The sequence below is a fragment of the Mus caroli genome, chromosome 2 (assembly GCF_900094665.2).
Source record: "Mus caroli chromosome 2, CAROLI_EIJ_v1.1, whole genome shotgun sequence".
In the NCBI taxonomy this organism is placed as follows: domain Eukaryota; kingdom Metazoa; phylum Chordata; class Mammalia; order Rodentia; family Muridae; genus Mus; species Mus caroli.
Genome location: NC_034571.1, coordinates 96,764,820 through 96,777,216, shown reverse-complemented (window position 1 = coordinate 96,777,216; position 12,397 = coordinate 96,764,820). Strand labels below are relative to the sequence as shown.

At 46.8% G+C, this 12,397-nt stretch overlaps 1 protein-coding gene across 1 annotated transcript in view; it reads left to right on the top strand.

The window, feature by feature from the left end:
• The window catches only part of Cat (catalase), a 35,638-nt gene extending 23,241 nt beyond the window's left edge, over nucleotides 1-12,397 (top strand). Inside the window, exons 9-13 of the mRNA XM_021183656.2 lie at nucleotides 2,783-2,921; nucleotides 5,770-5,900; nucleotides 9,093-9,200; nucleotides 11,188-11,271; nucleotides 11,529-12,397. Coding sequence (XP_021039315.1) covers nucleotides 2,783-2,921; nucleotides 5,770-5,900; nucleotides 9,093-9,200; nucleotides 11,188-11,271; nucleotides 11,529-11,594 — 528 coding nt within the window. The 3' untranslated portion in view covers nucleotides 11,595-12,397. The remainder of the gene's footprint in view (nucleotides 1-2,782; nucleotides 2,922-5,769; nucleotides 5,901-9,092; nucleotides 9,201-11,187; nucleotides 11,272-11,528) is intronic.

Genomic DNA, 12,397 nt, shown 5'->3' with positions numbered 1-12,397 from the left:
GAGAGCGAACTGGAGTAGCGTATAGCTAAAAGCAGACATGTTAGCTGCTTGGTTGGCACTGGGAAATAGAGGAAGTCCAACTGTATAGCCTGCCCACAGCCTTCCCTGCTGGGTGGGCACAAGGGAACTGAACAGTGTGATCCTGGACCTAGCAGGGTGCACCAGGGCATGAAATCACCATGGCAGAGCTCAGACTATATAATATATAATACATATTGGTATTGAGAAAATGGATTGAAAAAATAAAAGATGACCCACAGTCTTCCTGAGAGTCCATTTCACCCGTGTTCTTTGGGACCACAGCCACACCCGGGGTCAGATAGCCGGTCAGTCACACAGTAACGCACACACTGGAACGGAATACCTGGCCCAGGGTGAAGCAGCCACAGCAAAGGCGTGTTCTGTGCAACGAAAGGAAACAACCGTAAGCCAGGCGCAGTGCTGTTATCCAGCCATATATTCTAATTCTGTGGTGCATGTGAGGAGCCGTGCAGCTGTGGAAGGACTGTTGGTTCCATTAACTCTTTGGTGACCCGAGGTCAAAGGTGGTTTGAGTGGGTGGGGACTGTAGTCTGAGGGGTCCTCAGGAAGATTATTTATGGAATACTAGGGCAGAGAGCTAGGTTAGAAGACTAATTATTCCTGAGGCGAATGAGCTCTGAAGCCGCGCAGTGGCCTTTCCTGTGTAGATGGGTAGTGTCTTTGGTTGCTTGAGTGGGGAAGGACTGTTTGGTCAGGTAGAGCAGTGGTGTAAGGGACAAAGCCTTGTGCAAGTCACTGTCAGTGTGAGCGCTCACTGCGCCCATCTCTCGACCTGACTGTGTCACCTCCACTCACTGACAACAGGGTTAGGGATGTCTACTTACTATAAGGTAAGCAAACCAGGGTGATGTGCTAGAGCAGTGGTTCTCAAACTGTGGGTCGCGACCCCTGTGGGGATCCAATGGTCCTTTAACAGGGGTCACCTAAGACCATCAGATAACACAGGTATTTACACTGTGATTCGTAACAGTAGCAAACATTATACTTATAAAGTAGCAATAAGAATAATTTTATGGTTGGGAGTCACCATAACACGAGGAACTGTATTAAAGGGACGCAGCATTAGGAAGGCTAGGAACCACTATGCTAGCGGCTCCATCCAGGAGCTGCCCATGACTCTGTTATCGTCTGTCGATGGTGCTGAGCAGATGGCGTTGGGCACAGTTTCTGGAGCGAGTGGAGGCAGCCAGCTCAGGTTGAGTCACACTTGCATGTCCAGACATCTAAACATTACCTAGATGATTTGGAATGATGGTGGGGGAAGGACTGAGTTAGCAGCAGTGTTGGCAGAGTCAGTGGGACTGCGTTAAGCACTTAAGCACGGCAGTGTGAGCGACTTGTTACAAGATAACTACTGTAGTATTTACCTTCTCTACCTCCGTGCTTAGTTTTCACTTTTTAATGTTCATTTTAAAAATGTAGTTCAGGGCTGGTGAGATGGCTCAGTGGGTGGGAGCACCCGACTGCTCTTCCGAAGGTCCAGAGTTCAAATCCCAGCAACCACATGGTGGCTCACAGCCATCCGTGGCGAGGTCTGGCTCCCTCTTCTGGAGTGTCTGAAGACAGCGACAGTGTACTTACATATAATAAATAAATAGGTAAAATCTGTCACGTGGCTCCCGTTTCCTCTCCTGGAGACAGATACAGCTGTTGTTATTAAAAAAAAAATGTAGTTCAATTTTAAAATTTTAAATCAATTTGAAGTTAGCATACACATTAGTGAGTTTTCACTATGACATGTATTGCCATTATATTTTATATACCCTTCCCCCTCTGCCCTCCCTCATCCCCCCCTCTGCCCTCCCTCATCCCCCTCTGCCCTCCATCTTCCCTTCCTTCTCCATGGTGCACCCCCCAAATCCCTTCAGCTTCTATGTCACATTTATTCTATTACCCCTCTATTCTCCCTTAAGATCTCTTTTTCCCCTCTCACAGTCTCCTTTCCATTTTTTTAAGCCTTGTTTTTTTGTTTTGTTTTGTTTTGCCGTCTCTAATTAGGAATAAGAATGCTGTGTAGGAGTCAGAGCGATAACGAAGGCAGTGGAAGAAGAATTGCTCAGAGTAAAACCTTGCATAGTGAGAAGAGCTCAGCGATTGGACAGCGAGGCCAGGGCAGAGCAAATCTGAGTGTTTTTTACTAAAAGGAATGTCAAGATGGTTCTCATCCTGCCTTGGGAAATATGGGGCGTAATTTGCACATCCTGGTTAGCCTCAGAGTCATTACCTGTGGCTGTGGAGGGCCAGTGGCTCCAACCACAGCTTTCTCTCCGTGCTTGTTAGTAAATCTCAGAATACACAGTGTCTAATTCCCCATACTGTGTGGGAGGCGCTGCTTCTTTGAACAATTTCCATACAGCTGCCTTTGGAGAATGGCGCTGTTTTAAGGGCAAAGGCTCAATTCTTCCCATGGAATAGAGGGCTGGGGAGATGGAGAATGACTTCAGGATTCTGTTGAAGTGAAATGTGAAATACCATGCCAAGGTAATGCTGTGTCCTGGGGGGTGGGTAGGCATTGTTGTCTAGGACAGACGTGAAGTGAGCGTTGGCTGGATGGCAGGGGTGGTTAGGGACGACTTCTTTAGGGAGAATGTGCTTTCTAAGTAGAAAGAGGCTTGACTCTGCCAAGCAGAGCTAGGCAGGGTTATGCAGTAGTCATGGACTTTGAATTTTAGAATGATGCTTATAGCTTCATTCCTGTTTCGTAACTGAGTATCCTAATGTCTATTATGTATTACTGTAGGGCCGCCTTTTTGCCTACCCGGACACTCACCGCCACCGCCTGGGACCCAACTATCTGCAGATACCTGTGAACTGTCCCTACCGCGCTCGAGTGGCCAACTACCAGCGTGATGGCCCCATGTGCATGCATGACAACCAGGGTAGGCCTGGATATATTTGAGTCCTTCCCTGTAAAAGCAGAGAGCATGAGGACTGGGTGGGCCAGGATGCTAGGCCAGTGGTTCTCAAACCGTGAGAACTTCTGTGCTGTGACATGCTCTATAGGCGCTGCCAGCCACCCAGATCTCTTTTGTTATGAAGTTTTGAGCTGCCCGTGGTCTCTCCTGATTTCTATCCATTTTATACACATCCCAGAGAGTTCCCTCCTCCAATTGCCCTTGGTATCTGTCTGAAGTGAAAGGCTAGGTGGAAGCTCTACTAACACAATGGCTGCTGTGGAGTGTGTCCAACCTAAGCTACAGAATGCACAGTTCCTCAAGTCACTCTTACCCTTCTGAGACCTTGGAAATGCAGAGGCACAAAGTCCACGCCTCTGCCTGGAGTTCTGGTGAAGCTGGAGGACCAGCTCTGACTGGAATTTGGAAAGGGTGGGGGGTAGAGAGAGAGAGAGAATTTCAAGGGCTGTGCTTTTCTTCCATGTCTGTTGCCCAAGTTGACTTTACCTAAGTCAGCTACCGAGATGACATTCTCCTGCATTTGAGTGCTTTGAGGGTTCATTTGTCAAGTGCGTGGCTTTCCCATCTTAATTACCTTCTTGATGCCAATGCACAGAAAGCCTCAGGTCTTAATTCTGGATAGCCAAGCAGAGTGCTTGGTTGATGTGTTTTCTTTTAATATTCGAGTTTAATGAATATCTTGGTTTTTTAATTTCATGCTGGGAGCCTGTGTTTAAGTATAGCTGCAGAAGTCGATCTCTGAAGAAGTTTGACCAGTGAAGTCTATTTGAAATAGTAGCTATCTGTACAAAAATCAAACATATCGTGTACTAGAGGGTACACCTCCAGTAACAAAGAATATGTGTACTCTAAAGGCAACTCGGGATATAGAGGACAAACACCCATTTAACAGTTCTAACACCCAGAGGCCAGGCCAATTGCATCTTTCAGTATTTCTTGCAGTGCTCTTTCAGGCGCCATTTTTACACATTTAGTTGCTTTGCACATGCTGTTTTGTGCTTGGCTGTCCTGTCCTTAACTCCCAGGCCTCCCTGGTGTTTACTGAGTGCGCATGCTTTCTGCCAAACTCCACTGAGTAGGTCTAGTATTTCTGCTCCCTTAAGACTCTGGAGGCATGGGCGTGACGTCATCGTCGTCGACACTTCCTGTGTCTAAATCTTGCCTTTCCGGTCTTCGAGACTTTGATGTTTTTTCCTTCTTTTGTGGCCTTTTTGTTATTGCAGCTGTGCCTGGCACCGACAGATGTCCCCGTTTCTCTTGAGCTTCGTTTATAGTTAATTAGTTCATGTTTACATCCCGCTGGCACACTTGTGAGAAAGTTGCTCTGGGGTTGACGCTGAAGTCCTCTGCTTGATCTTAGAGTGCGTTTGTGCTGTGCTCTGGAAATTCTCATGAAAGAGCTTAATTGTTTCCAGTTGCCGGAGCCTCCAAGACAACTCCCACTCTTGGGTAAAGGTCTATCAAAGGGTGAATTCCTAGTGAAGAAATATTGTGGTGGTTAGCTGTTGAACTCTTTGCTTGCCGTAGCCACAGCTACCCCAAGGCTACGTTCTGAAATGAGTAACTGATCGCCATAATGGTATATGAGCTTTTTTTTGTTTTTTCGCCCTGCATGCACCCTTGGTGCCTTGGTCACTGTGTTAGGTGGCATCTCCTAATTATCCATAGTGGAGAATCTGTCCTGTCAGAGAGCCACGAAGCATTCCAGTCACAGGATGCTTCCTGTGAGCCACTCCTTATCTTAGGCAGCGTTCTGTACAGGCAGTGTGAGCTCCCACAGTCAAGTTTCTGCTGATACCAGCCAAAGCGGCAGTGTGCCATGTGGAAAGTAAATATACCACAACAAGGGGCCAGTGAGGTAGCTCAGAGGGCTCAGGGAACCTGCTGCAAGCTTGAAGATCGGAGTTCACTCCCAGGGACCCACATGGTGGATGGAAGGAGAGAGTTTACTACCACAAGCTGTTCCCTGACGTCCGTGCGTGTTTTGTGGTATAAGTACACACCTGCACACGCACAGGAAATAAAAGTTAATAAAAAAAAATGCCAAGCTGAGAAAAAGAAAAGCTTTATTTTTTAATCTCAGAATCATGAAGGATGTATAATTATATCTGCCAGTATTTTGTCCAAAAAAATTAAGATAAATGAAAGCTAGCATATTACAAATACAGATTTTTTTAACTTTTCCAAGTGGGGAAAGTAAAAATAGAATTGAGGGGAACATTAGAATCAGCTAAGGAGAGATGTTCCAAAGCCTTAAAGGTGTGCGAGGAAGAGTTTTGTCAAGTTTCCTCATTGAAACAAACAGAAGTGCAGGCTTCTAGCCCTGCCCCACCAACAATGCACCAGCTATGAACATCTCAGAGCTTCAGATTTGGCCAGCGAATGAGGGGATAGAACTAGGTTGCTCTGTACAGTTGAGTCAACGATTAGATGGAGCCTACATCCAAATGAGACGGTCAGATCCCCCAGTGTCTCTAGGCCTGATCTCAGTGACAACTATGTCACATCTTTGAAGAAACTTCCTGGTGCAGGTAAGCACCGGGCGGTTTTATAGACAAGGACCCCTGAAATGTTGACTCGCATTTGAGATCTCTTTACTCAGGCAGCCCACACATGCCTGTGGGCAGAGCAGTGTCCCCGAGCCTGTAGTTAGACCTGAGGAGAGAGAATCATTTCCCAGCATGTGATGTGTTTACATCGGTACCTAATGTATGTGTGTATGTTTGATTACTGCTGTGGCCCTCTCCTTCCCAGATTGACGACTCACAGACGTTTATCATTTCCCTAAGGATGTCTCTGCTTCTTTTCAAAGGTGGTGCCCCCAACTATTACCCCAACAGCTTCAGCGCACCAGAGCAGCAGCGCTCAGCCCTGGAGCACAGCGCCCAGTGCGCTGTAGATGTGAAACGCTTCAACAGTGCTAATGAAGACAATGTCACTCAGGTAATGGCTTTCTTGGCTCCTCCTGGGAGCTTGGCTGTTTTTCTTGTCAGACCTCATTACCGAGTCCCATCAGTCTCATTATATAGCTCTGCTGGCCTCTATAGACCAGGCTGGCCTTGAACTCGTATGTGCCCTCCTTGCTTCTCTCTCTCTCTCAAGTGCTGGGACTAAAGGCATATGCCATCACATAGGACTTACTGGCCACTTCTTAAGGTGTCTGTCTTACTTAGGGTTTTACTGCTATGAACAGGCACAATGACTAAGGCAAGTCTTACAAATGACAAAATTTAATTGGGGCTGGCTTACAGGTTCAGAGGTTCAGTCCATTATCACCAAGGCAGGAGCTGACAGCGTCCAGGCAGGCACGGTGCAGGCTGAGCTGAGAATTCTATATCTTCATCTGAAGGCTGCTAGCAGAATACTGGCTTCCCAGCAGCTAGGATGAGTCTTAAAGCCCACCCCCACAGTGCCACACCTACTCCAAGAAGGCCACACCTTCCAATAGTGCCACTCCCTGGGCCGAGCATATACAAACTATCACAGTGTCTAATGCATCTTGAATTGAATCCAAAGAAGACTTAGCTCTAACAGCAAATCAGTCTCTATTGGCTAGAGCCAAAGAGCTGTCTAGCTACTCTGTCCATTTCACATATCAGGACTCGTTCTCAGCCCCCCACCCCCCAGCCTTTATTGAAATGATTGGGTGATGCTGGGGACAGTGATCTCCTGGGAATTTAAGAAATGAGCAAGTCTATTGGCAGAGGAACTCAGTTTCCAGGGACTAGACCTGGCGATCCAAGATGGCCACTGACGACCAGAAAGATGGTACTTTGCCAGCCTTGCACAGACAGGGCCTTGGGTTTGAATCCTAATCCTGGAAAACTCACAACAAAACTGGCATCGAGAATGTGTGGGTTCCGCTCAGGGCTCCTGGGCACCGGGCTCTGCTGTTCTAGGGGAGTGGGGGGGTGTGTGTTCACTTCTGCTTTCCACTGCTGGCTGCTTGTTCCCACTGCACCGCCTCCCCAACCCCCTTTTTTTCTCCTCTGCCTCTCAACTTCTGCTGTTTGGCCACGCCCACACCTGGCCGACTCTCTTTTCTGCTGTTTTTCTTCTTAGCTTTTCTCTTTTTGAGCACCCTTCACTCTACTCCCGTCATAGTTGAGAGAATCCGATAGTCTTGTTACCCCAGACTGTATCATTGGTCTCGGATCACCCTACTGCTAACTGCCCTGGCTCAGGTGCTCATCCTGTTTCCAGTTATGAATGGCTGCCCTGAGGGCTGTTCCCGTGGATGCTCTGGGAGCCCGGGTGTGGGCTGGGATTTGCTCAGTGTTAACTTCTACCACGCCCAGCCAGAGGATGAGAAGGTAGTTGCTCTGGAGTCCCTTGTGGGAGCTTTCTGTAAATTGATATTTAAATTCAGTTAGAACCGATTTTTATTTTCTCAGTTTAAAAATGTAGATTCCAAGTGAAATATTTATAAATACATAGCTGGATTCACTGTGAAGATGTTTTTGTTTGAAAGATGGGGGGGTAGTACTATTTTATTGTGGGATATATAGCACATTTAGGTAAGCCTTTTATAGTAGGTTATTTTTAGAGATATGGGTGACATCAATGTATTGCAGGGTAGCCTTGACAGTCAAGGGTTTGCTTGTATGAGGTCAAGATAGGCAAAGCAAACTCATACAACTCCTGTAGAAACGAGACTGCCATTTGTACGGTAAGGTTTGCTACGTGAGCTTTGTGTTGTGCTATGTTTTCTTATTTTAGTGAGAAGCTCTCTTATCATTATGTAGGACTCACATTTTTAACCAGCCATGATCCTGGTATGATGGGTTCAAAGCGAAGTGGTACAATAATAAAAGTCCTGTGACCCGTACCCAGAAAACTTCATGTTTTTTCCCTTAAAAAGGATTCCCTTGGCCTTGTGGCTCGGAGGACTTGTTCCTATCAGATCTCTCCTCTCATGAAGAACATCAGAAAGACAGATTAAAAGCTTCGAAGAGGGGCTGGAGAGACGGCCCAGAGGTTAGCAGCACTTGTTGCTCTTGCAGAGGACCAGGGTTCAATTCCCAGCACCCATATGTGGCTCACAGCAATCCAAAACTTCCGTTTTGTGGGACGTGACACCCTTGTCTGACCTCCCTGGGCACCGGGCAAACTTGTGACATATATTTCTAATACATGCAGACAAAACATTCATATACATAAAAGGAAATAAAATTTTTTAAGAGAAACGCTTTGGAGGACAAAGCATGGGCTTAATGACCAAGAGCTCAGAAAAGCTGCAGAAAAAATAAAGTTGTGTGTGTGCGGTAAGCTCTGTAGCTTGTTAACGAATCCCTGAAAGATTGGCAGTGAGCTCCCGTGAGAAGCTGGCTGCAGTGAACCACTGGGAATGCTTCCAGAAATTACTTTTTGGGCAGTGAGGTGGCTCAGTGGCTAAAGGCACTTGCAGCCAAGCCTGGCAAACTGAGTTTGATCTCTGGAACCCACATAGAAGAGAGAAGTGATACCCACAAGTTGTCCTTTCACATCTACACATGGCACATGTGTGCACAGGCTTCTCCACTTTCAGTAAATAAATAAATGTAAAGAAAAAAGCCATAGATGGCCTGCCTCCTCCCTCCCTCCAGCCCTCCCTCTCTCCAGCCCTGCCTACCTTCCTACCTCCATAGACAGACTGTATTAAATGTTTTGCAAAGGTACTGCAGCTCAGCTAAACACGTTGTCTCTATAGGTTCCCGTAATGAGATGGAGTCCTGGTAGCAAGTGGAGGTATTCGGGAAGTATGTGCCCTGTGTACTGCCCACCAGATGGAACATGCCCCTTGGAAGCATGTGGGTGCTAAGTGGCAGCAACCAATCCTGAGAAAATTGGACACACACACACACACACTTGTACACACATACATACCTGCACAGACACCCAGAGAAGAAAACCAGTTACAAGCTATTACCAACAAATGAATGCAAAAGAAATTAATTCAACACAGATGACAGTTTTCATTATAATTTTTCAGTGATTTTTAATTGTGAATTTCTAATGTAGACTCTTGGGAGAGTTTTATTCATGGAAAAATGGTTGATTTATTTATTTATTTATTTATTTACTTATTTATTTATTTATTTATTTATTTATTTATTTATTTATTTATTTATTTATTGCTCTCTTGTTGCTGAAAAGGTGCGGACATTCTACACAAAGGTGTTGAACGAGGAGGAGAGGAAACGCCTGTGTGAGAACATTGCTGGCCACCTGAAGGACGCTCAGCTTTTCATTCAGAAGAAAGCGGTGAGTCTGGCTTTGATAGCTAGAGGGTGACACCTGCTGGCTCATGGAGGTAGTGCAGCCATGTGGGAGAGCCCTGCAAGGAAAAGCAGTTTCTAGTTTACCTGAGCTAAGATGACTTTGTAGACCGTGCAGCAATTCTCAGTCAAAGTTCGATTGCCTTGTCTCAGCGTTCTGTCTGGCGTGATACATACACTCACTGTTACCTGGTTTTCCAGTGTGTAGACATTCAGTTGAGTTTAGAGTGAGTTCTTGTGTGTGCTGTGCAGTTCAGCTGTAGTCAGTTCTGCGTGTGACAGCAGCTGTGGCTCTGCTTTGTCTCCCGGAAGCTTTCAGAGGATGACAGGTATTGTTTCCGGTTTTGTGGTTTGAAGCCTGTATCGAGGTTCACCGTCAGGAGTCTGCGACTCTTCTTCAGACAGAATAGAGGCTTGCTTCTTCTAGAGCAAGAATGGAGCTATTCCCCGAAGCGGGCTGAGTCGAGGTGCTGCGGTGTGTCTGCTGACTGCTCGTTGAGCTACCTGGAGCCCTCTCTCTCTCTGGCTTCTAGTTTTTTGGGTTGGCCCAGAAGTATGTTCAATATAAACTGAGTAGCCTTTCTGTGCCGGTGTGCGAGCTGCTGCTACTCTGATCATTGGACCACTACCTGGAATGTTACAGAGCCCGGGTCATGAGCCAGCAAAGAGCCTGGTGTCTGCTCTGGGGGATGGGCAGGGCAGGTTTTATCTCTTGGTCCTGATGAGAGCAGGTAGTGCAGCCTGTGAGTAGCAGACCAGGGCTCTCATCCTTGGCAGACCCCTCACATATGCTGAAACGATAAAGGCTTTCTGCTTGTTCCTGGTGCCCCGCCTCCTTTTCACTGTTTGCTGGGGCTCCCCCAATGGTTGGGTGCCCTTCACGGGGTTGCCTGGCGTATGTGCACCATCTTAGATCGAGGCAGTGCCAAGTCTGCCCTTTCACGCAGATTACTGACTTGTTAGGTATCCACCGTGAGGTCAGCTGTTTATGGGCGGCTGGTACAAGTTATTCAGGTGTTTTCCCCGTAATATCCTATGAGGTCTGCCATATGCTTTCTCCCTCAATAAGAGGCTCTTGCACTTGTGGTGGTGTTTAGTTGTCTTATAGTTCGTTTCAGTTGTGACAGGAATCCCTGGAACTTGTTTCATAACCGCAGATTTAGGGGTCAAACCTGTAAGAACCCCTTCCACTTTAGATTTCACGCAAGATCGCTGGCACATGGAAGTCCCGACTGCTGTCTCAGGGTTCACAGGAGCCTCTGCCAAGTTGGTATTTGCTAGCATGGCTCACAGAGCGCAGGGAAATGCCTTATGTAGTATTATCTGTCCATCATAAAGGGCATCTCAGTACTCACCAAATGGATGAGACCCGTGAGCTCGATGTGGGGAGGAAGGGCTACCAGTTTTCATGCCTCTCAGCCGTACCAGCCTCCCGACACCTACCAAGAGGCTCCGGGAGCCCCGTCATACAAAGACTTTCATGGGGTTCTCCCTACATAGGCATGGCTGACCAGGTCATCAGCTATGAGGTGACTGGACACCATCCGTAGGCTCGGGGTGGGATTGGAAGTCCCACCTTCAAATCCTATGCTCATTGTGTCTGGTACCAGCTCTGTCCTGCTGTTCACCAGGCCTCCCATGAACCATCTCAGTGGTACGTGGATGACAGTAAATTCCACAGGCTTCAGGAACCATATGCCCGGAATGGAGGATAAAGATCAGATGTGTCTCTATGATACCACATATCTTGCTCATTTAGAGAGGGGGACATGGAAACTCAGATAGGTGAGGTGGCTTCTCTGAGGCAGCTCAGCCCATAGACTGGAGAATTTATACTGGACCCCCAAGGTCTTTCTCCAGAACCTGATATGACCTGTTGAAATGTCCTTCTTCCCCTGCCCAGTAAGCACAAGATGCTGGCAGTTCACACAGGGGTGAGGAGATGCTAATATGTAAGTTCCTTTTGACTCCAGGTCAAGAATTTCACTGATGTCCACCCTGACTACGGGGCCCGCATCCAGGCTCTTCTGGACAAGTACAACGCTGAGAAGCCTAAGGTGAGCCCTGAGTGGTGTGGCTGGGAGAGGAGCCCGTGCTGGGCTGGGTCAGATACAGCTTGGTTTCCAGTGCCATTATCGCCTCAGTTCAGCAGTTACTAGGCATTTTCTTTAACTTACTGGCACAACACATAACGCTTCATTTTAGCCCCCACGCAACATTGAATTCATTCACAGTGGATGGATTTCTGAGTCGTTTGAAGAGAAATCCCCAGGTTCCTAACTCACTGGTCTTGTGTTCTCTTCCCATGACACAGAACGCAATTCACACCTACACGCAGGCCGGCTCTCACATGGCTGCGAAAGGAAAAGCTAACCTGTAACTCGGGTGCTCGGCCTCAGCCTCCGCTGAGGAGACCTCTCGTGAAGTGGAGCCCGAGGATCACCTGTAATCAACGCTGGATGAATTCTCCCCCCGCCGGAGCGCAGACTCACGCTGATGACTTTAAAACGATAATCTGGGCTTCTAGAGTGGATGATAACATGCTTTTGATGCCATTTCCCAAAGGGAAATGAAAGGTTAGGGCTTAGCAATCATTTAACAGAAACATGGATCTAATAGGACTTCTGTTTGGATAATTCATTTAAATGACTACATTTAAAATGATTACAAGAAAGGTGTTCTAGCCAGAAACATGACTTGATTAGATAAGATAAAAATCTTGGTGAGACTAGTGTATTCTCCTATTACCTCATGGTCTAGTACATATACAATACACACACACACATACACACACACACATACAACACACACATACACACATTCATACACACACACATACAATACACACACTACACACACACATACACACACTCCTACACACACATGAAGAGATGATAAAGATGGCCCACTCAGAATTTTTTTTTATTTTTCTAAGGTCCTTATAAGCAAAACCATACTTGCATCATGTCTTCCAAAAGTAACTTTAGCATTGTTGAAACTTAATGTTTATTCCTGTGCTGTGCTGCGCTGTGGGGTGCTGTGCTGTGCGGTGCTACGCTGTGCAGTGCAGCGAATCAGATTCTTGTTTTCCCACTTGGATTATGTTGATGCTAATACACAGTGATTTCACATAGGGTGATTTGTACCTGCTTACATTTTTACAATAAAATGATCTACATGGAA